Here is a 26,152-nt window from a genome sequence, read left to right as displayed (position 1 = left end):
ACAAGTTAGAGGAAGCAAACTGGAATCCAACAGCTCGAAGTCTTGGATTTCTTATTTTCGCGCTGTCTTCTCGTACACAGTCAATAACAAATGCAGAACTAATTGTACTGATTGAAGAAGCTGTTATAACCAGTTTAATGATAGTGGCACCGCCCATGGCGTTCTGTATTATAATCAGCAGCAATAAAACGCGTTTTTACATTCTAAGTTTGTAATTCAAATGCATTGTCAAAAAAATGTAATCAGGATCTATAGCTAAATGTGAAGTCTCTTTTACTGTATGGCTCGGAGCTAGGTTACAGACAGTGCACAAATAAGAGTATGGAAAAAGTGGTGGTTAGGGCACAATATTAGATAGACAATAAACAACATCACTAAGCAGGTGCTGATGTCAAGTCCACGGGGAAAGAGGAAGAGAAGGAGACAAAAAGTCCTGAAGGAAATCGTTTGAAATAGTGAAGGGAAGACGATTATCAGGATTCGCATGTTAATAAAACGAGTTGACAAAGCATTGCCTACGCCTATGCTCCTTAGGATACCGAAACGAATAAAAAAGAAGAAATCAAAAGAGTTTAGAGCAGTGATTCTTAATAGAGGTTCGGTAAGTCAGTCTCATGGCACACACCCGACTCATAGGATTCAAGATCAGATTTTGTCAATGTGGACGATAAAACTATTAAGAAAAGTTCAGTGAAGGCGTATATGAAACAGGTAAGTTTCGGTACCTCCAAAAAGGTTAAACACCACTGTTTTAGAGTGTCGTTTGTAAAATGTGCAAGCTTATTTGGTCTACTTTTGGTCTTGTCTTTAGAAGAATTTCGATAACATTGTATTACAGCTTGAAATTATCAGCTATGTTGAACAAAGTAACAAAACATTAGCAGTCGTCGTACAATTTTCCATCTCTTGGTAGGTCTAGTGGCCTTAACTTTATGAAAATTGCAGTATTAGGACATGTTATGAAACAAGCAATAACAAAATGGTCAATTCAGTACAATAACCTAATTTTTTTAGCTCTTAAAATTTCGGCACGAGTATCGTCTTCCACCCACCCACTTTGGCCGTAAGCTATTTTACTGATCTGTTCAATAATACGTGATTTTTATTTCTCTTTAGTACAGTGATTCAGGCAATGCCATCAAGTAAAAGTATCTGATTTCTCACGTTGAAGTTGAGAGAATCGTAAGAATCTTACAAAGAACTAGTCGCGTCATTTCTTAACAAAAGTGGCTAGTGAAATTGAACATTACGCGTTAATACAATTGGTTTCTACTCTAAGTGTGAACAGTGTTAAGCCATAAACGGCTATGTAGACCAAAAACATATGTAAACAAATGTAATACAACTCGGGGCGACAACTTCCACGTGTATACTACATAAGTACTCGGGTGTAATATCTTCAGTGATGTAATCTATGGTTGTTTACATTTGTTTTAGGGTTACTGTCTACATAGCCGTTTATGGCTTGGACATTTATGAATTATCTGTATACGAAGTTACAATAAAGCTAGGATATATCAACCAAAGTGTCAATTCGTTGTGTGCTATCTCTCAGGGTCAGCCCTTTTAAACACCACACCTCAGTGAGTGATATCATCCCTTCTGAGGCAGTATTACGCAAATCTTTGCGAGAATAGATTTTCAACACTTTTCCAATTAAAAACAAAACATAGAAGTAAATTACGTGTTGAGAATGACATGGGGTTGGCGTTAACAAAAACTTAACTGCGAATGGTGAGGCTAGTTAGTAGCATGAAATTTTACTCATCCTATTAAAAGAGTTATCAATATTTATTCATTTTGAAAGTCTACAAGTAAATCTTACTTTAGTCCTTATAAAGTTTTCTTATTAATTTTGACTTTAAAATTCCATGGGGATCTTATTTCAATTACTTTTTGTTAAAGGGGGTCGACACTCGAAAAAGTTTGGGAACCACTGCTATAAGTAATTCTGAATTCTGATACGGGCAGCCTAGTCTATCATCCATCCTATTTTGTCTTGCCTCCTTTGCCATATCCCTACTGTACTAGTTTTTGATTAACACCACAGTACAATATTATGCACGTTTCCGATTGCGCACCATGATAGAACCAAATCCCGCGCAGTTTGTATCGAGTGCTAAACAACTGACATAGTTACAGACCATTTTGATCTTACAGAGAGAAATAATTACAAACATTCTTTGTGTTGGCGGGTTTTCTTATTGAAAGTTATAAATTGAAGAGGTAAAAATAAACCTTAAATTAAATCGATGATTAGCATTGTGGATTTTGTGTTTAAATACAATGATACATAGATCTAGATCTACTTCAGTAGCATATTGAATCTTATACGGTTGTCAAAGGGAATCTATCATTTTAGGTACGTACAATCGGCCGATGCTAATAATGTGAAAAAAAGTGTGAGTCATTATGAAGTTAATAATGGAGGCGAGCGAGTTGACGAGATTCCTTCCATAATGTTGTTGACATGGAATAAAAACGTGCTTTTTAGATTTAGACCGTAAAAAAAAATAAAAAATAAAAACTTAAGACTAAAATTAATTTAGAAATTTTATATTTTTAGAATAAATGCTATAAAAGTTGCAAATCCAGAGAACTTGAAAATAATTTGTTGAGTTTAAGGCTACATTTCTATTTATTTTCATCAAGCCTAAGTTATAACCGGATGTTTCACTTTCGTAAGACAAATATTGATTGGCTGTACAGTAACTTAGTGATCGATAACTATTTGTTTACAAAACTTTGCAGATCAAGTTTTTAAATAACAATGCAAATTTAAAACCCAATGACCTAGTTTTCTATTTTTAGCTTACAATGTGTACAATAAAATCTATGGCGGCCTATCCAATGTTTATGTCGCCATTATACGTGAAAACCAAATTGTTTTTGCTTTTTTTTTTTAATTTTTATTTAGTTACCGAAAATATTATAAACATCAAATATATCCAATCTTTTGTAAAAAGTCCGAAAAATACCAGACTGACAGGATTTTATAACCATATTAATTGTAACTACGCTGTGCATGATTTTTAAATGAATTTATACACCTCTCAAATACCTTTGAGACTTTTCTCGCTGGTGTCCATTAGATCTATATCGCATTTTTAGGAGGATTTATTTTTGAAAGTAACAAAATGTTTTAAAGTTTCATTCATGTATTTGTTTTTAAAGAATTCTACAACTTTTCAGTAATAAATAAAGACTATCGATGTATTCATCAGATGTTACCAAGCTCATTTACTTTTGCAGCCATCTTGTTTTCTTTTCTTTTTTTGGTAAAATTATAGCTAGAAATTAACGAGAAACCACTGTTTAAATAGCAAATCTTGCTCGCAAACACCGTTGTTTAAAGTTAAATTATGACCTATTTTGATAATATTATAATGGTATTTATATATCATTGCTTTTGTTTATTAATAAGTTATCTATTATATTTGACACACATATATCACAATATATATTTGATATATACCTATATATATATATATATATATATATATATATATATGCATATATCACAATATACTTGAATTAAAGCCATAACAATGAGGCAACTTTTTTTCACATTACTAACCCCAGCCAGTTTTTCGCACCTAAAACGATAGATTACCGCAAGTAATCAGGGTACCACTGGGGTGTGAATAGTACGTCGACCACAGGGTCCTACTGGGGGGGGGGGGGGTGGTAGTAGTAATTAGAACACAGGGTCCAACTTGAATGAGGTGGGGTAGTATGTCTAGTATTGTAAAGTACACAGTCATCCTTGAGGTGTGGGGTAGAGAGTCAACTCATTAGTCCAGAGAGCTGGGTGGTACGTTGACCATAGAGTATTACATAGTCGTATTGGAAAAACGGTGGGGTAGTACTTCGACCACAGTGACTGGGTGGGTATCCTTAACATTTGTAATGATGAGCTACATTTGTGTAGAGGACCTGAGTGGGTCTAATAAAGAAAAAGTAAAATAGTAAATATTTTTAATTTTTTTTTAGCTAATTAAAAAAATGCTTCTATTGAAGAAGGTTGTGTATAAAAGCCTCGTCATTTCCAAATATGACTCCAGTTTCTGTTTAGAACAAGTGGTGACAGAATAGAAGTTTTAAAATAGGCTAAATTAACTGCACGTGGCAATTTGAAAAATAATTACTCGATTTTTTGTTACGATAATACATATGTCCTCAACAATGGCACGTTGCCAGTGAGTGCAACAGTGACCTAGATCCTGATGTCTGGTATAATATATTAAGTAGGCAGCACTTCGCCCAGACATCTTTACCTTCCGTAACGTGAGTCAGGTACCCGTCAGAGCTGGGTGGACTCAGGGACGTCCTATGGACTCGAGTGAATGTTGTTGCTGCGGCTGTGTTGGTCACACATCAAGGGCGTGTCATGAGACACATCAAGGACGTGTCCTGAGACACATCAAGGGCGTATCCTGAGACACATCAAGGGCGTATCCTGAGACACATCAAGGGCGTATCCTAAGACACATCAAGGGCGTATCCTGATACAGCAAAATGTGGTTATAGAATTTGCCAATCTAAAACTTACACATGAGAGTGAGGTGAAGCAGGGATGCAAACGGATTCGCTTCACTTCACTTCACCCTCTGTAGCTCATGTGTGAGCAAATGGCTGCATATTGATAGTATGAAGATATTTGCAACTTTATAAATAATCTTCTTCTTCTTCGATCTTAACTGTAATATTTGGATGGGATATCCTCTGGCATTTTAAATTATTACTTGTCTAATACGTCATGCATCCGTCTTAATATAGGCCTACTTCCAAGCCTTTGTCCACCCAAAAAAAATCTTGGAATTTCCTCTTACGGATGGATTATCTTTCCCAGCTAACGAGCCTCATCTGTTGGTAAACGTTATCCCTCTAATGCATTTTTCAACAGTGTTTCTACCAGCCTTTTTTTCTCCGGGACGGGGGGGGGGGCTGAGCGGGAACTAGGGGGGGGGGGGCGGACACTGGTATGTATGTGATTTCTATATATAAATTTTATTTCGTTCGAGGGGGGGGGGGGGCTGTAGACTTTCGCCGGGAGGGGGGGGGGGGTGACGCCCCACCCACTCTTCCTAAGCTATGCCTGAAAGAAACTCTGTTTTTCTAGTGTTTTTCTTCACACAGAGACCTCCTGTCAAGTTGATGAAAATGGGTTCTAGTGTGACAACCCTTTACACTAAAGTGGGTGATATCGCAACAGGTAATGTTACAAATGATACAGCCCATTACGGGTAAATCTTATACGGCTGTTTATTTACCTGCAACTCATCGACAGGTTACGCAACACCCTACCGAAATCTTTCGTCTTGTGTATATGTGGGGGCGGGGAGGGAGAATGGCGGGGGGGGGGGGGGGATGACGACACGGACGAACGACCACACCTTCTTTGTTTTGTTTCTTAATTTTTCTTTTCAATCGTATTTCTTCGCTTTCGATGTATTCTTTAAAAAGGTTTACTATGTCTCCTTCAGCCACGATGTCTAGAATAAATAATATCTCTTTGACCAAATGTTAAGGTGATTAGGGTGGTAGTGTCGATATCTCCTCAATGTATCGGGTGCTGTTATTTAAAAAAAATTCAACTACGGTGACATTTAATACAGCTCTTTCTTTTTACATATTCTTATTAATTAAATAAAACTAATTGTAACTATGTTATAAATAGGGGTTATGATCCAGAAAAAAACCACGTCAAATTAAATAATTTTGTAGAATTGCATGTTCCTTAATAGCAACGCTGGTAACAGTGCCATTAATTTTTGCTTAGCATCGAATGTAAGATAAACTATTGGCCAAGGTATTGAAAAAAAAGGAACTCGATTGGATTTTTAAAATAAAAGACGCTTCTATTTAGTCAGTAATTTCAGTTTTCCCATTTCGTTTCATTTTGACTGATCGGTTTATGTAAATTTATAACTGTAAACTCGAAACTGTGACCATCCATGTACCAACCCTGTGTCTTTATTTGTACCAGAATTTCAACTACGGCGGAATCGGAGTTAAAGTAGAATTTATGCAGCTAGGTTTTTATTTTCTCGTATATAAGAAGTATGGAGAAAGTATAGTAATCTTGAAAAAAAGATTGAATGATTTTTGAAAATCTCGACGTTTTACGCCTCCCTGAGACGGAGATTCCATTCTATTTTTAAAAGTTTAAGTAATTAAAAAATGGATTAAAAATATTGTCTATATCCCGAGTTGCCATCCCCGGTAGTGTTATTGGAGAATATTCGAGATAGTTTAGGGGAGATCACTCACGGTTTATTTAAAAATTGATTGCAGCTGTGATTATTTATTAAGTTTGCGAACTAATAAAGACGATTTTTGCGCTAAAGTTCGGGACCTCTTCAAAAGGCTCTCCACCATCCGCCATCCAAGCTATTCTGGAATGGACGAAATACTACTTATGTTTAACTTCGTTTTCCTAGTGGTCTTACAGTTTTAGAAAATTGATTTAAATCAAAACATTTGGAAAAATAGAAATTCTGCATTTTACATAAAAAATCTTTGTAAATACCGTGATATTAAAAATCGTAATTTGGCTTAAAGAAAACTTTTGTGTTTACTTTGGGAGCCTACAACCAAATGTAACCCCGTGGTATTTTTGTCGTATCTCATTGTAACCAAGTGGGATTTTTGTCAAATATCCTTGTAACCAAATGGTATTTTTGTCGCATCTCACTGTAACTAATTGGTATTTTTGTCAAATATCCTTGTAACCAGGTGGTATTTTTTTATTTTTGTCAAATATCATTGTAAGTAAGAGGTATTTTTTTCGTATCTTATGGAAAATAAACCGGGAGTCATCTTCCCTAAACTTTCTCAAATATTCTTATATAACAAACTTTCTAAATTAGAATAGAATCTCGTAGAAAAAAAAATGCGCGCCAAGTGAAAGGCAAACAAAATGTGTATAATATTGCGGAATATTATTAGTATTTAATAATTTCATAAGCGTTTTTTTTTTGAGAAAACGGAAATAGCGTAAGCTGCTACTTACGGTCAACGGAAATTACTCAAAATTTGAAAGATGGCGGATACCTAGATCTTTTACTCACATGTCAAATTTCATTTATCTGTATGAAACACTACTCAAGTTATAGGCTTTTTACAACTAAATGTACTATAAGTTCCTCTTCCGGTTATCGGAATTTGAAACGGAATTACAAATTTAATATAATACTTAAATATGAAATTTCATCAACCTAGCTGTAACGGTACTGAAGTTATCGTGTTCACAGACACATACACACACAGACATACGGACAAAACTGCAAAACTTTTTTCCGACTCAGGGAGGTGTAAAACGATTACAATACTTCCTCTAAACTTCGTATACGAGAAAGTAATTAAAATTTATCTGGCCTGTCAAACTAAAACCAACCATATTAATGTTTTTCTGGAATTTTTATTTATGGATTTTGTTATAACTTGATTTAATGATTTGAGGATTTAATTTCAGTTTTTCTGCCATTGTTTTCGTAACGTTCCGGCGACGACGAAAAAGGAAATTCATTCAAAATCTATTTCATTATCTAAAATAGTAATGAAAAAAAAATACTTCAGTATTTTTCACGAGTGAAAAAAAACAACAACATAATAATCAATAAGCGATAATATATTTTCAAAAAAGTTAGCAACATTTTTAAATTCTCCTCCGAGGTCCAAAATGGTAGATAAGATAAATATTTTATGAGGGTATTGCTTCTATGAAATAAAACTTTCTGCTTAGGGGAAGGGGTGCTCGTCTGAAGTGTGAAGTTTTATGGCGTGATAGAGCTGAATTTGTTTGTCGATATATTGACGACGTATTGACATTATTGATAAACGTAAATACATTTTTGAACGGCATCAATGTGTAATAAGCTGCATTGGCTCTTTCAAATATCTCCCTTTTCGACTTTACGTTATATATATATGTATATATATATATATATATATATATATATATATATATATATATATATATATATATATATATATATATATATATATATATATATATATATGTACATGTACATGTACATGTACACGTACACGTACACATACACATACACATACACATACACATACACATACACATACACATACACATACACATACACATACACATACACATACACATACACATACACATACACATACACATACACATACACATACACATACACATACACAAACACGCACACGCACACGCACACAGACACAGACACAGACACAGACACAGACACAGACACAGACACAGACACATACACATACACATACACATACACATACACATACACATACACATACTCATGCACATGCACATGCACATGCACATGCACATGCATATGCACATGCACATGCACATGCACATACATATACACATACACATACAGACACATGCACATGAACATGAACACGAACATGCACATGAAAATGCACATGCACATGCACATGCAAACGCACATGCACATGCACACGCACACGCACACGCAAAGACACAGACATAGACATATACATATACATATACGAACATGTATATATATATACATACATTTTTATATACATTTAAATAAATAAATATAGACATAATATATATATATATATATATATATATATATATATATATATATATATATATATATATATATACATATATATATATATACATACATTGTGTCTTTTACTCCCATTTATAAATCAGCTTTCCATGGACAAAAAAGAATAATCACACAAGATGTTGTAAATCCTGTCGAAGACCTAACGGTAAGCCTGTAATAGACACAACAGAGACATTTGAGCAATTGACTTTTTAAACTCTCCTCTGTACAATTTTCTTCTGCACTACAATGCTATCAGACCACTTAACACTTAGGATATAATCTTCAGTACCTCAAGTTTAGTAGACATAGTATGATGAAAAACTGCGGTGTGTGTGTGGGGGGGGGGGGGCACAAATAGATGGCCGTAATGTTAACTCGAAATATACAGAATCGGTTCCAGGGCTCTAGAACAGTTCTATGGGCTATGATCCAACCACGTGTAATATAAATGGCAATGACTAATATCATGTGTGTACAATAGAGCGGATTCAATGATTCTATCCTGTTTTGTGTGGTTTACAAATAAATTCGATATAAAGCTATTTACATATGTAAGCCTTGAAATTTTTAACATGTACATGTATCTAATATTTATGATCACCAGTATCCCCTGCCACGCATTGATCTGCTTCTGATCGGAAAATCTGGGAACGGTAAAAGTGCAACAGGAAACACGATATTAAGCGAATATAAATTCGTGTGCAAGTCAAGTACGTCTGCTGTAACTCAGGCCATTGAATTCGGGATCACAGAACACGGCGGTTATCAGATCAAAGTCGTAGATGGTCTGACTGTCTGTGACTCCAGCCTGGACGATGAACGGTCGGTCGAGCAGCTGAATGAGGCCGCGAAGTTAGCTCTTGCAGCCAACCCTGAAGGCTATCATGCCTTTCTTCTCGTCCTGAAATATGGGAACAGGTTCACACGCGAAGAACAGGCGACGGTTCAAATTCTTAAGAAAGTTTTGGGCGATGATTTTGTTAAAAAATTTTGTATTTTAATCATCACTTGCGGGGATGCTTTCAATGCTGAGCAGATTGCCAAAGGCACCGAAGGTTTAACTTTCCATGAGTGGTGTAATCAGCAGGAAGGTCCATTTAAGGATTTGTTTCTTGAATGCAACAGGGCGATTTTGTTTAACAACAAGTGCACCTCCGACCTAGAAGTTGATTATCACGCTGATGTTTTATTAGAGAAGGTTGCAGAGATTTTATTCGATCGACGCCATAAGCTTTCAGACAGATTTCAGCTAAATAAAGACACCGCTATACCTGATCCACAACAGACACTGACAAAAGACGAAGTCAAGAGAGAAGCAAGCAAAATTCTTGATCCACAACATACCACACAGAACTCTACAGAGGCAGATGACTTAATGATTAGTGCTTGTCAGTGTAAGGATTTAATTTAAGTTTTTCTGCGGTTATTTTCATAACGCTCCGGCGACGACGAAAAACGAAATTCATTTGCATTTAACCCTAAATCTATTTTAATATATAAAATAGTACTGAAAAAAAATACTTCAATATTTTTCACCAGTGAAAAAAACAACAACATAATACTCAATAAGCGATAATATATTTTCAAAAAAGTTAGCAAAATATTTTAATTCTCCTCCGTGGTCCAAAACGGTAGATTATATAAATATTTTATGCGGGTATTGCTTCTATGAAATAAAATTTGTTGCTAAGGGAAGGGGTGCTCGTCTTAAGTGTAAAGTTTCATTGCGTGATAAAGCTGAATTTGTGTGTCGATATATTGACGACGTATTGACATTATAGATAAACGGAAATACATTTTAGAACGGCATCAATGTGTAATAAGCTGCATTGGCTGTTTCAAATATTATTTGGTGCCTCTGTTTTAAACTTTACGTTTTATATATATATATATATATATATATATATATATATATATATATATATATATATATATATATATATATATATATATATATAAAATATTGTGTCCCTTTTCTCCCATTTAAAATCAGCTTGCCTTGGACAAAATGGAATAATCACGCAAGATGTTGTAAATCCTGTCGAAAACCAAACGGTAAGCCTGTAATAGACACAACAAATACAATTGTGCAATTGAGTTTTTGAACTCTCCTCTGTACAATTTTCTTCTGCACTACAATGCTATCAGACCACTTAACACTTAGGATATAACCTTCAAAACTTCAAGTTTAGTAGACATAGTATGAAGAAAAACTGCGGTGTGTGTGTGGGGGGGGGGGGGGGGGGGCACAAATAGATGGCCGTAATGTTAACTCGAAATATACAGAATCGGTTCCAGGGCTCTAGAACAGTTCTATGGGCTATGATCCAACCACGTGTAATATAAATGGCAATGACTAATATCATGTGTGTACAATAGAGCGGATTCAATGATTCTATCCTGTTTTGTGTGGTTTACAAATAAATTCGATATAAAGCTATTTACATATGTGAGTCTTGAAATTTTTAACATGTACATGTATCTAATATTTATGATCACCAGTATCCCCTGCCACGCATTGATCTGCTTCTGATCGGAAAATCTGGGAATGGTAAAAGTGCAACAGGAAACACGATATTAGGCGAATATAAATTCGTGTGCAAGTCAAGTACGTCTGCTGTAACTCAGGCCATCGAATTCGGGATCACAGAACACGGCGGTTATCAGATCAAAGTCGTAGATGGTCTGACTGTCTGTGACTCCAGACTGGACGATGAACGGTCGGTCGAGCAGCTGAATGAGGCCGCGAAGTTAGCTCTTGCAGCCAACCCTGAAGGCTATCATGCCTTTCTTCTCGTCCTGAAATATGGGAACAGGTTCACACGCGAAGAACAGGCGACGGTTCAAATTCTTAAGAAAGTTTTGGGCGATGATTTTGTTAAAAATTTTTGCATTTTAATCATCACTTGTGGGGATGCTTTCAATGCTGAGCAGATTGCCAAAGGCAACGAAGGTTTAACTTTCCATGAGTGGTGTAATCAGCAGGAAGGTCCATTTAAGGATTTGTTTCTTGAATGCAACAGGGCGATTTTGTTTGACAACAAGTGCACCTCCGACCTAGAAGTTGATTATCACGCTGATGATTTATTAGAGAAGGTTGAAGAGATTTTATTCGATCGACGCCATAAGCTTTTAGACAGATTTCAGCCAGTGGCGTAGGCAACGGTGATGACGCACTCACACCCCTATATATATATATATATATATATATATATATATATATATATATATATATATATATATATATATATATATATATATATATATGATTTCATGCATGGAACATTTTTAAACCCCTCACATGATCAATTCCTGGCTACTCGGAAAATTTCCGTTAACTAAAGATACCGCTATACCTGATCCACAACAGACACTGACAGCAGGCGAAGTCAAGAGAGAAGGAAGCAAAAGTCTTGATCCACAACATACCACACAGAACTCTACAGAGGCAGATGACTTAATGTTACGTTACACTAAAGCTGTACAGGAACTATCGGCCAAACAAGACGAAATTTTAACAGCACTTCGCGAACAGGCGCAAATCTTCAACGCCCTACAGAAAAAGGTCTCCGACGAAAGCGATCTTTCACGGAGATTCATGGAAGAAATAAAACAACGTCGACAACAGGAAGAGGAGGTCAAAACAAACTTTCAACAAGAACTGAAAAACCAAAGAGAGGAATTTGAAAAACAGAATGAGATTTTGAGAAATGATCGGACACACTTGCTGGAGTTCGACTTTGACGTGGAGAGGAAATATGAAGATGTTGTAAAGGAAATGAAGTTACAAAGGGCAAGGGGAATTCTGGAGAAAGTGGAAAAATTAAGGGGACGTGCGAGACAGTTTCAAAACATTAGGGCAAGTCAGTTCCGGTTGGATTTTTAGGCACACAATAATTTTGTGGGAGTTTAGATTTTTAATCATCATCTTGTGGGAGCTAAGATTTTTAGTCAAATTATAATCTTGTGTTGGGTATAACTTTTTTATGCTTCTTAGGCACGAACCAGTAGGGGTGAGGGGTATATTATCTATTTTAAATGTGCCTTTTCATTGCTTCTCACAGCAAAAATGGAAATATTTTAATATTCTTTAAAACTTTTATCATTTGTGTTTTTTTTAATTAAATTAATTTATTCCCGTTTGAAATGTGTTTAGTTTAAACGTAAATTTAATAAACATTAATAAGGTTAAACTAATATTAAAAAACTCATCTAAAGTAGTCTTCACTTGATTTTATAAACTTGTGTACTTGTCAGGTGCCCTCCGAAGCACGTTCATACCGCCCTACCCCATCCCAATTTAAAATAGAACAATATTTTTAAATATAAATATATACTTTAGCAAATGTCCATCTCCCCTCTTTGCAAATGTAAATACGAAAGCTTAAAGTGCTTATTCCCCCCCCCCGGACAAAAATTGTCTGAAAGTACCACTGCTTGTTTAAGATGGTGTATTCGTCTGCTTTGGTTGTTTTCACGTCCGTTTGGACTGTACATGAAACAACTTTACAATCTAGATTTGAGCTAATTGGTCAATTAAAGACTATACGTTTATTAGATGCACAACTTCTCGATTTGTGTGCTTTTGGATGTATTTGGATCTTATGTCGTGTGTATAAACTAAGAGTAATGCTATACTGTCGGCTATAGTCCAAGTGTCCCTCTCGTGACATATATACCCATTCGGCCTTGGTGGACTCAGGGACGTTCTCCGTACTTGAACACGGATTCGAACTTAAGATTTAGCAATTGCATGCTCTACCATTCGACTACTCCGTCCAGTCTATGACTTCTTCTGATTTGGAAATTATTCTGTTATGAAATAAGCTAAATTAGTGCTCCACATCAATACAAGCATAACACAGAGGTAAAAGATTTTAATTCACACTACAGCTCGAACATTTTCAGTGGGAAATTATATAGCCAGGATTTTGATTTTCTCAGGCAAGATAGCTATGGAACACATATAGATTGATGGATCATGTTATTTATTGGCAATCGTAAAGAAAACCAGTAAATACTGATAACATTATAGAAGGTGTGGGGGAGGGAGGAAGAGGCTTGCGATGGACCGCAGCTGTTGAAACCACGGGGGGGGGGGGGGAGGGGGGAGGATTGTGATGGACAACAGCTGTTGAAACCACGGGGGGAGGATGGGGAGGATTGTGATGGACCGCAGCTGTTGAAACCATGGGGGAAGGGAGGGGGGTGGAGGATTGTGATGGACCGCAGCTGTTGAAACCACGGGGGGGGGAATGGGGGGGGAGGATTGTGATGGACCGCAGCTGTTGAAACCACAGGGGGAGGGGGGGGGTGGAGGATTGTGATGGACCGCAGCTGTTGAAACCATTTAAGGGGGTGACGTGTTAACATACATTATTATACATAGAAGAATAGCACACATCAATCCACGGGGGAAGGGGGCGGGGGGTGAGGTTATCGATGTCACCCGACCTAGTGACATCATAGAGTGCCCCTCATCCCTAGACCACAATGCCCGGAAGAAACCAGGGACTACGGCAAGGACACATCTGCCTCTCCCAAGTGTCCCCCCCCCCCCTCCCATTCTTTTCACACAACGGTAATATCAAAAAGTGGTGAGCTGTATGTTATAACATAAGTTGATATAAGTGAAAGACTATGGTGAAATAATGACCCAAGTAAACTCATGTATATAGCACCAATACTTACAATTAATAAAAAAATGTAGTTTATACTTGGTTATTTTAAAATCAGAGCGTCTTTCAGGTATGAAATACGTCCACAACACCCTTTAAAATTTAAATTTAAATGCACCCTCCTCCGAAAGTTTCAAGTGCCCCAGAAAAATGTCTGAAAGAAACACGGTTTATAAGACACCGAGGGGTTGTATATTAGCTTATTGCTAAAAGAACGCGACGTTACGATCTGCCAGGCACTAGCAAAAATAGCTATTTATAGAAATGAAAGAATAAATAATCTTTCCGAATCCGATATCATGTGATTTTTCCAAGAATAGTACAACCTGCGCTACAACCTGCGCAAACAGGAAGTTTTTTAATCAGTCCAAGTTTCCGTCGCCCGTAGGGCAGACTTGCTTTTTGTTTTTTTTAAAAACCCTAGGAGAAAGATCTTGTGAAGGTAAGTATATAAATATATAAATAATTATATATATATATATATATATATATATATATATATATATATATATATATATATATATATATATATACTTTACATTACTTCTTTTTAGATGAATACTTTTTGATTTGTTTGATTATGTTAAGAATTTCAAAATGCTACTTGCTTTATTGTGATGAATTTTATCGCCCCTACATCTTCAGTGCAAGTAAAAATAAAGTAGAATCAAAATTTTGTTAGTGTCTGTTCAATAGAAATTTCGTTTTTGGAGGTAGCTGTAAGTTACTAAGTATGATGTTGAGATACAAGAAAATTCTGTTAGAAAACTACTATATTTTTAAGTGGTCAAACTTTAAAACAAACACTGGCGTAAAAATTGCAAACAAATTCATCCAAGTAGAAGATCATTTAAAATGTTGAAGAGTGCATAGTTTTTCTGTATTTGCTTTACTTAGTTTTTAAATGTTTGAAATAAAAGCTTTAAAACGCAACATTCTAGGTGTTTAATCTGAACTTGAAAATAAAATGGCGTCTTGTCTCGTTTGATTAAACATTAGAAACGATTTTTAGCGAGACTAAGTTAGGCCACGCCCTTTTACGCTACGTTGAACAAGGTGGTTGGTCGTCAACATTGATTTTTGCATTACGTAACGGAGTTAGTCGATAAACAGTGGTTAGTGATCGATTTTACAGTGCGGGTTTTCTCGATCTTTTTTTATCGTGGGGTCACATGTGACAGAGCTGGGGTTCTGACTTGGTTTAGTGTGGGGTTAAATGTGACAGAACAGGGGTTCTGACTTGGTTTAGCGTGGGTTAAATGTGACAGAACAGGGGTTCTGACTTGGTTTAGTGTGGGGTTAAATGTGACAGAACAGGGGTTCTGACTTGGTTTAGCGTGGGTTAAATGTGACAGAACAGGGGTTCTGACTTGGTTTAGTGTGCGGTTAAATGTGACAGAACAGGGGTTCTGACTTGGTTTAGCGTGCGGTCAAATGTGACAGAACAGGTGTTCTGACTTGGTTTAGCGTGCGGTCAAATGTGACAGAACAGGGGTTCTGACTTGGTTTAGCGTGGGGTCAAATGTGATAGAGCAGGTGTTCTGACTTGGTTTAAGTTGCGGTCAATTGTGACAGAACAGGGGTTCTGACTTGGTTTAGCGTGCGGTCAAATGTGACAGAACAGGGGTTCTGACTTGGTTTAGTGTGGGGTCAATTGTGACAGAACAGGTGTTCTGACTTGGTTTAGCGTGCGGTCAAATGTGACAGAACAGGGGTTCTGACTTGGTTTAGCGTGGGGTTAAATGTGACAAGGCAGGGGTTCTCAATCAGTTTAACATGGGGTCAAAGTTGACAGATTTGGACTTCTAACTTGGTTTAACTTTATAGGGGATCACAGACTTTTGACGGCCAAGCTGAGGCTAGATAAATCTATGCCTAAGTTTATTACAGTTATACGGTTTTATAAAAATATACAAACACCAAAACACCAATGCAACGACATTTCAAGCAACGGTATGATTGGGTGGTAGAGCACACGATTGTTAACCCATAAGTCTCGATGTTGGATAACGGGTTCGAGTCTTTGGTCCTCCCTGGGCTTAGCGTGCTCTGGTGAGTACCTATCGCCCTTTAGGGAATGTGAAGGTGGCTGGGCATAGTGCTGACCTCGCTCTCCCTTTATATTATGAGGTCACACGAGCTGGTAAACTTTACCTCAACTGTCCTATAAACCATCGGGTTCGAAAGGGTAACATTACTTAATGAGATAAGTTATGTAGTGTTTCACCCATGGTTTAACATAAAGTTAGTGGCTCATAGCACTGCTTCATTCGTGGTTTAATTCGTATTTAGTAACACATAGCAGTGCTTCATACGTGGTTTAATTAGTATTTAGTAGCATATAGCAGTGCTTCCCTCTTAACTTGTGACTTCATACTGAAATGGCCTAAATCTTGATTAAATGTACCAGACAAAAGTCCACTTAAATGTATATTATTGTAACTTTAGGCGCTCCGTTGTAATTGCCTCTAAAATGTTTACATCTAGCTTATAATAGACAAATTCTTACCACCCCAATGTTGACGTCAACATGTTATGAAACAGTTGAAAGAGTTGGATTTCCTGTTTAGTAAGGAGTTGTCAGTACTATTTCTTGAGTAGTGTTCACCCAAATAATTAAGTGGTTCATAGTAGAATGCCTTAGCAATAAATTCAATCTAACATCTAAAGCAGACCGTTTTTTGTTTAAAAAGTATTTTAAGATTTTTACTTTAACTTACCATAACAAACTACGAGCTTTATATTGTTTCCTTCTTTCTCCACAGCATTTGGACCAGCATCTAGCAGTTCTACAGCTTGAACCTGATTTTGGGAAATCGCTATAAAACCAAAAACTGATTTTAAGAAAAAAAAACAAAACATTCCGTGTGTTCCAGTTTTAGCCAGAGATTTGCTGATACAGACTAATTCGCTGTTTAACATTTTGCATTATATGTGGAAAATTGTGTGGTTTTTCTTCGTCCATTGTGGCATAATTCTAATTTCATCAGAGACGTGTTCATTCAAAGAGAACACAATCATTGAACCATTTACAAAAATGTCTACATAATTTCAAATGACTTATATCCAATATAATTGTTCCCAACTTACAAGTTTACTTACATTATAAGAAATAATTTAAAACTTATACATTTTGACGATATAAATACATACAAGAAATGTATTTCAAGCTTATTACAAGTAATACAAGCCAAACAAAAACATTTTAAATACAAAATGATGATAGCGTACTACACTTTAACAACAAACACCATTTTTCAACCCACACCTTCTCTATCGTCCATCTCTTACAACACACACTTAACAACACACCAGGAACCATGACCTTAAATACCCAAACAACAAGACACCCCACCATAACAAAACACTCCAGAAGGAGGCGTACCCGCAAAAACTCAAAACGGATCTCTTTACTTTCTATTATCAGGAAATTAATCTCCTTTGTACTTAATATAAAAGTCAGACCAGATGTAACGAATTTACCTAGACATTCTTTAGATAGAGGTACCTATAAAGCGGGAAATGGGGGTAAGAAGATTCTGATTACACTTGAAGACCTTTTAGAAATCAAGAAGCTTTTGCTGAACCAAAACACGCCATTGTTTTCCAAAAGAAGAAAAAAATTTAACCCAGCATGCAATTGGCGACCAAAGGTCAAGATAAAAAAGTCTCACACCGAAGGGAAGACGTCTCCAACAACAGACGTGAAAAACAGCGTGACCGGAAGTGTACACATCTCCGACATTGTACCAAGGTCAAGTTCACCGGAAGTTATAAAGTTTGTAGGGGAAAGCGATATTAAAAAAGCGAATCGCTTTAAAATCACGTTTAGTAAAAATTTAGAATCGAAATGTCTAGGTTGTGAGAGGAAGTATCAATTTATTTTTACTGGGCTAGGCGTTGATGATTATATAAAGAAAGGGATATCAATTAATAAGATGATCTTTTGGGACTATATTTATCAGAGCTGTCGGCAATTCAGGTGGAAACTTGATGGCAATTTGCTGACAGTGTTTTGTAAAGAGGCGGGTCTCTACCCCAGCGACTGGCAGTTCAAAGTTCATGAGAATCCGTTTTGTAAACAGCTGTTTTTTCCAGTTGGAGCGGAGTATTTAGGAAGAAAGCTCGAACAAAACCCGAGGTTTTTCATGTTAAAAATTGCATCTTGTGGTGGTATTAAAAATGTAAGCTTGTCAGAGATACCAAGTAAAAGTAACATACTTGAACTTGGAACATTAGGTGAAAGTGCGAGCAGTTCAACGTCTAAGAAGAAAGATAAGATTGATGCCATTGAAGTACAAGACGGTTCCAGGAGTTGCTTAGAAATGCCGCTTCGTGCGTCTTCTAGTCACGCAAGACCGGAACTCCTACATCAAGATTCGCCTCTGTTAGAAAATAGAAAATATTCATTCCCGAGAAATCGGGATAAGATTCTAGAAGATTCGATAGTAGGCGGCTACACTCCAATGGGTGACAAAGCCTCACCTATGCGTTTTCACCGAAACGCCCCCACCCCCTGTTACAACAACCGTACACACCATACTTCTTTCGTTACAAAACGACCGTTACTGCCCACGCCACCACCAACCTCAATGAAACGACCGCTGCTGCATACACCACAGCACAAAACATCGCAATTCAAACGAGCCTTGCTAACAACGCCAATGCCCGTTGCACCCAAGTATCCAGACTATGTCCACAAACAAAACTGTATTCATCCCCCTAAACATCCACATTCTAATCCACACTATATTCATGTAACCAGACATCCACCTCCACCTAAACACCTCCCTCCACCAAAACACCTCCCTCCACCAAAACACCTCCCTCCGCCAAAACACCTCCCTCCGCCAAAACACCTCCCTCCACCAAAACACCTCCCTCCACCAAAACACCTCCCTCCACCAAAACACCTCCCTCCACCAAAACACCTCCCTCCACCAAAACACCTCCCTCCACCAAAACACCTCCCTCCACCCAAACACCTTCCTCCACCCAAACACCTCCCTCCACCTATATACCTACCTCCACCTACACACCACCCTCCACCTAAATATCCCCTTCCATTTACACACCCCACTACACCTAACCTTACACCTAAATATATGGCCGTATACAGACACCCACCCATGCAACAGCAAAGAACTGCGAATAAACAAATAACGAATTCAAATCAAGAACTGATTTTACCAATGCCCTGGAATCGCAATCACCCATCTGGCATTGGCTTAGAACCAAGGTTGCCTTGGCAACGAACTTTAAATCCTGGAAACAACTTCCGGTTTAACATGGCACCACCCATTCCTGAGATGCAGGTGCCAGAAACATCGTCTGCCCTGATGGTGCCATGGTGTGCCTCTTCAGGCTTATGGCGGGATCTGCCGCCTCAATTTCTTTGGGATTTTGTATACAATCTCCCTCAGAGAAGCTCACCTTCATTTGTCTTGTAAGTCTTATTTTATATTAATTGATATGTACCTCGTAGGTTATTTACAGTATATAGTAACGAGCCTCTCTTAAGCATAGTAATGTAATTACTGACGATGTAATACTGTGCTGATGTTTTAAAGCGGTCATGGACTGTTAACATATATCTAACCGCCAAATCATGTAAATCTCAATAACAGTAACACCTGCATACACAAAGCACATACATACACAACGCACATACATACACAACACACACATGCACACATATACACATAAACACAGCTAGAAAAATAAAGCCAAACTGTCAATGCGTAAACGACAATATAACGCGTTCACCATCATGGTTTCTTTCAGCCATTTTTCTCTAGGACGGGGTCTCATCTAGGGGAAAAGGGGGAGCGTATATTATCTAATATGCTCATCCTAGATTAGTTACATTATTTAGTATGGTATCACCAGATTTTGTTAATTACTTTGTTACTTTAATTACTTTATACTTTGCCCAGTTACACTTAGAAATATATACTGAACATTCTTTTTGACTTAGTGTAATCATGTTTTTTTTTTATTCAACAGTAACGTTGACAGCCGAAGATTTGACAGCCGGACTTTCAATATTAACGATTGTGATAACGTTGTCAATCAAGGGAGACTATCCGTACAGTAACTAGGGACCTGATGAGCTATGGGGACACCACTCTATTGTTTGTGACACCCTTCTATGCAGGAATGACATCCCTCTATGAATGGTGACATACGTCTATGCAGCCTTGACTGGGGTGGTGACACCCCTATATGCAAACATGAATGGGGTGGTGACACCCCTCTATGTAGCCATGACTAGGATGGTGACACCATTCTATGTAGACATGACTGAGGTGTTGATACCACTATGTAGACATGACTGAGGTGTTGATACCACTATGTAGCCATGACTGAGGTGTTGATACCACTATGTAGACATGACTGGGGTGGTCACACCCTTCTATGTAAACATGACTGAAGAGGTGACACCCTTCTATGTAAACAAGCCTGGGGTGGTGACACTCTTCTATGTAAACATGACTGGGGTGGTGACACTCTTCTATGTAAACATGACTGGGGTGGTGACACTCTTCTATGTAAACATGACTGGGGTGGTCACACCCTTCTATGTAAACATGACTGAGGTGGTGACACCCTTTTATGTAAACATGACTTGGGTGGTGACACCCTTCTATGTAGCCATTGACTGAGTTAGTGACACCCCTCTATGCTACCATGATGTGTCTAGCGCCATCCCACCACCTCTACACACCCCGCTAACAGCGGGGTTCCAGGCGGCCATTGTTGTCACCCCTGTATATATTTTTTTTTCTTCTATTATCCTTACCTACTATTTATTTCACATCATATTATCATATCTGTTCTTGTCTATAGCATTAATCCAGGGTTTTACTTCAAACGTTAAAATTCATGTTTTACCACTTTAGAGGCAAGGCGAGTTGGTTTTATTGTAAAACTGAAGATGATAATAGGTGCAGTATATGCCTCATTTTTATTTTTGAATGTAAATTAGTTACCTAAATTCGAGGGCAAATTACAACATATGAATTTATATTGTTAGAGTCTGATAGGTCAGATATTAAATTCTGTAAATTAATTTTTTTTGATAAGGGTTAAAAAACATGCAGAGTTCCACAAAATATGTGGAATAAGAACCAATTAGAGCTGGGTTTTTTTTCGGTCTCCATAAAAAAGATGTTTTAATATTTAAAAAAAGAAAACAAAAACTTGGAAGTTCAGATTTTTTTTACTTTTATTTAAAAATTTTCTTTAACTGTTTTTTCAATTTCATTTATTTTTTATAACTTACGGCACATTTTAGTAAAAGTTCTAATAACTGTTTTATTTCATTAGGTTTTATGCTTACTAAATAAACAGTATATTATTGCCTAAAATTGTTTCTTATTTCATAAACCATGCTACAACATCGTGAATGTTAGTTGTGGTTAAAAAAAGGCTTTACTAGTCTATATGAGGATTTAGTAACCGATTCAGTAAGTACAGAATATACAAGTAAAACGTTTTTATCAATCAAAGTATAGAGACAAGACTGAAAAGTTAAATTTATGTTCTCTCTACGATTTCTTTATACAGCAATTATCTACACATTTACACATATAGGGTCAGTGGCGTAGCTAGGATCGTCTCATGGTGGGGGGGTTCAATTTTTTATCGCATTATAAATGTATATATCAGAGGCGTAGCGTCCCTCCGCGTCCCCCGAGGACAAACTTTTGATTTGCACCCCCTCAAACTTTTGATTTCCACCCCCCTCCCCTCAAACTTTTGATTTGCACCCACCCCCCTAAAACTTTTGCTTTGCACCCCCCCCCCCTCCCCAACAAACTTTTCATTTGCACTTCCCTCAGACTTTCGATTTTGCACCCCCCGCTCAACCTTTATGTATCTACCGAGGGGTCTATGGGGGGGGGGGGGTTCTGACCCCCTAACCCCCCTGCCTACGCCACTGCATAGGGCAGGGGTCGGCAACCTGCGGCTCGCGAGCCGCATGCGGCTCTTTTGATATCAAAATGCGGCTCTCCAGCTCCTTGAACAAATACTAATAATCTTAATAAAAAAATAAAATATTTGAAATAAAAAAAATGTTAGTGGCTCTTTAAAACCAGGGAAATTTTGAAAATTGTAACTTTTGGCTCTTCCGCTTCAAAAGGTTGCCGCCCCTGGCATAGGGTAATGGGCAGCAAAAATTGCGCAGCCCGGTAAAATTATATATATATATATTTATATATATATATATATATATATATATATATATATATATATAATATATATATATATATATATATATATATATATATATATATATATATATATATATATATATATATGTGTGTAACGCATGTGTTTGTCGTTGGTCTTGAAGGATTTAAGTGTTAGACAATTATCGTGCGCATTTGTCTAAATTTATGAGTTAAAAAATTACTATTGAAAGTGTTGGGAAATAATTTTCATTTTTCAAATCTATATATATAAAGCAAAGTGGTCAGGTGCCCGATAGGGCACTTCCCGGCGCCGCAGGCGCGTCAAATTTGGCACGATGGTGCCTTGGGGCGATAGAACACGAGGGCCGGTGACGGTTGGCCGAAAAGTCTACGGGGAAGGGGTCAAAACTGACCTCGACTGACCGGCGCCTTATATGGGCTATATTACGAAAAAAAATTTCCTCCGACGACCCCCCTTGAAATTTTGTGAGGTGGTAGGAGAACGCCTCGGGGTGTCACAAAAAACTCGCCATGTCCGGGAAAATTCGTTAAATGGGTCAAAGCTGACCAGTCGTATTTCCCTATATAATCTTTGTATTTTATGGGAAAAACAGAGGGTGATTTCAAAACGGATTTTAGGGCACTTACCTTCTTTACATCTGGCTAATTTTTTGCATGCTCTTAGGTAAATGGCTTGACCTTTAGGGAAAATGGTCAGTTTCACTCAAAGCCCTCGACGAGGGCTAAAAAGTGACCGCGAGTGAAATTCTCTTTATATGAGCTCTATTACGAAAAAAAATTTCCTCCGACGACCCCCCTTGAAATTTTGTGAGGTGGTAGGAGAACGCCTCGGGGTGTCACAAAAAACTGGCCATGTCCGGGAAAATTCGTTAAATGGGTCAAAACTGACCAGTCGTATTTCCCTATATAATCTTTGTATTTTATGGGAAAAACAGAGGGTGATTTCAAAACGGATTTTAGGGCACTTACCGTCTTTACATCTGGCTAATTTTTTGCATGCTCTTAGGTAAATGGCTTGACCTTTAGGCAAAATGGTCAGTTTCACTCAAAGCCCTCGACGAGGGCTAAAAAGTGACCGCGAGTGAAATTCTCTTTATATGAGCTCTATTACGAAAAAACATTTCCTCCGACGACCCCCCTTGAAATGTTGTGAGGTGGTAGGAGAACGCCTTGGGGTGTCCCAAAAAACTCGCCATGTCCGGGAAAATTCGTTAAATGGGTCAAAACTGACCAGTCGTATTTCCCTATATAATCTTTGTATTTTATGGGAAAAACAGAGGGTGATTTCAAAACGGATTTTAGGACACTTACCCTCTTTACATCTGACTAATTTTTTGTATACACCTCAAAAGCTGACTACGCCGTATGGAAAACTGTTGGTCAGACTTATAGCCTTCTTAGAGGGCTAAAAATGACCGCGAGTGAAATTCTCATTATACAAGATTTGGTCATTTGGTCTTTGAACAGGGGAGGTAACTTTTTAATGTAATAATTTTTAAATATTTTGTATACTCTTTTTAAGAAAAAAACAAAAATCATAAAGTATAGCATTGTTTTAAATAAATTTTTTGTTACGAATTAAGTTTTGCATTGAATTGTAATTGTATAAATTAATTGCGAAAGTAATTCATTATAATATTTGATTGATAATATTAAGAAAACCCTTGCAGTTCTAATAACCGTACAAGTAATAAGTTTGCGAATATTCCATCGATTATTTGAGTGACATTAAAATACTCCACTGTAAAAATTTAGGCCCTAAGCATTTAAGATAGCAGCCAATCACCTATTAATTAATCATTCAATTCCCCAACTTTTTTGAATACCTAAGCGAAGCTAGGCAGTATGCCTAGTTATAGTAATAATTGTCGGCATGTTCATTAAACACAAGTTTAAAAAAAATATCATCTTTTACAACAATTCTAATTATGTCTTTATTTAGTCCTATAGCACTTACTTCCCTTTGATAAATTAGGAAAACACAATTACTTCCCTTTATAAAACCATTGCATTTTGTGGAAAAGAATTTACTTTTTAATTACTTTGTTTTGGTGTTGGGAAAAAAATAATTACATAATTAGCGGGGATTGATCAAGTGCAAATGTTGTAGGTATTTTACGGATAAGCTTGGAGTATTATAATTGTTCATCAAATTGAAACAGGCGCGTTCGTTTAAGTGAGTGCATACGACTATGAATAAGTTGGGGTACTATAGTCGTTCATTAAGCTAAAACAGGTGATTCCGCCCCGGGCGTTTATGTTCGCGTTAGTGTTTTCTTTGTGTTTAGGTGGGTTTGCGTTAGTGGTTGCGTTTTGATTTGGCTCGTTTTTGTTCTTTCTTTTTTTGTTTTTGTTTGTGTTTTTTTGTTTGGGTTTGTATTTGTGTTTTTGGTTGGTTTTGCGTTTGGATTTGGTTTGTTTTCGTTTGCTTTTTCGTTTTTTTTTTTTTTTTTTTTTTTTTTTGGTATTGGTGTTTGTGGTTGCGTTTGTTGTTAGGTTTTTGTTTTCGTTTGCTTTTTTGTTTGTTTTTTCTTTGTGTTTGTATAGGTGTTTGTGGTTGGGGTCGGGTTTGTTGTTAGGTTTTTGTTTTCGTTTGTATTTGTAATTGTGTTAGCATTATGTTTGCGTTTTGTTGTTTTTGGTTGGTTGTGGTTTGGGTGGGCAATGCCGGGTTTATGATGATTACTAAACACACAGGTAATCGTCTTTAACAGAAAGGTTTTTCACAGAAGCCAGAGCAGGGCCTGGCCGGGACGGCTAGTAATATATAATGCTCAATTCTGTATGTAATAAGTTTGTCGTTGACATACTTCGATGGATTTAAGTGTTAGTAAATTAATTTCCTTATGGTCTAAATTTATGAGTTAAAAAATTAATATTGAAAGTTTTGGGAAATAATTTTCATTTATCAAACTGAAAGTAATAATTTTCGGCATGTTCACAAGTTTTAAAAAAATATCATCTTTTTCAAAACTTCTAATTATGTCTTTATTTAGTCTTATAGCACTTACTTCCCTTTGATAAATTAGGAAAACACAATTACTTCCCATTATAAAACCATTATATATTGGGAAAGAATTTACTTTTTATTACTTTGTTTTGGTGTTGGAAAAAAAATAATTACATAATTAGCTGGGATTGATCAAGTGCAAATGTTGTAGGTATTTTACGGATAAGCTTGGAGTATTATAATTGTTCATCAAATTGAAACAGGCGCGTTCGTTTAAGTGAGTGCAAAAGACTATGAATAAGTTGGGGTACTATAGTCGTTTATTAAGCTAAAACAGGCGATTCCGCCCCGGGCTAGACTGTGAGCACTTTGCGTTTATGTTCGCGTTAGTGTTTTCTTTGTGTTTAGGTTGGGTTCTCTATTTTTAGGGTACGCTGCCGAGAACACTTTTTATAGATTTCTTTTATTTCTAAATGAGGATTATATTAGATAATGAGCCACTTCAGAGTGAAGCTTATTGGCCCTTTTATTTTTTGGTTGTTACAAAAATAATCTTAAAAAAGTATTTGTAGTTTGAAATTGAAGCCCAGATAAAGTTTGGTAAGTAGGATAATAACACTAATGTATTATAGAATACGTTTTAATATAAATCGAATCGTGAATTATTATCATTTCATTGATACATCTTTTAATGTAAACCTA

At 36.8% G+C, this 26,152-nt stretch overlaps 2 protein-coding genes across 2 annotated transcripts; both read left to right on the top strand.

Moving 5' to 3' along the window:
• The first annotated feature begins 702 nt into the window (after positions 1–702).
• LOC131949589 (GTPase IMAP family member 8-like) lies at positions 703–11,762 on the top strand. Its single transcript, XM_059311433.1, has 3 exons — positions 703–711; positions 9,208–9,801; positions 11,106–11,762. Exons 1-3 carry the CDS (start codon positions 703–705, stop codon positions 11,760–11,762), a joined length of 1,260 nt encoding a protein of 419 aa, XP_059167416.1.
• A 2,893-nt stretch (positions 11,763–14,655) lies between these two features.
• Positions 14,656–19,731, top strand: LOC131949588 (uncharacterized). Its single transcript, XM_059311432.1, has 2 exons — positions 14,656–14,723; positions 17,047–19,731. Exon 2 carries the CDS (start codon positions 17,602–17,604, stop codon positions 19,729–19,731), a length of 2,130 nt encoding a protein of 709 aa, XP_059167415.1. The 5' UTR covers positions 14,656–14,723; positions 17,047–17,601.
• Positions 19,732–26,152: the final 6,421 nt, after the last annotated feature.

Source organism: Physella acuta, unplaced genomic scaffold, assembly GCF_028476545.2.
Source record: "Physella acuta isolate Inbredline_101_S28 unplaced genomic scaffold, ASM2847654v3 ptg000703l, whole genome shotgun sequence".
In the NCBI taxonomy this organism is placed as follows: domain Eukaryota; kingdom Metazoa; phylum Mollusca; class Gastropoda; family Physidae; genus Physella; species Physella acuta.
This window is presented reverse-complemented; position numbering and strand designations above follow the sequence as displayed.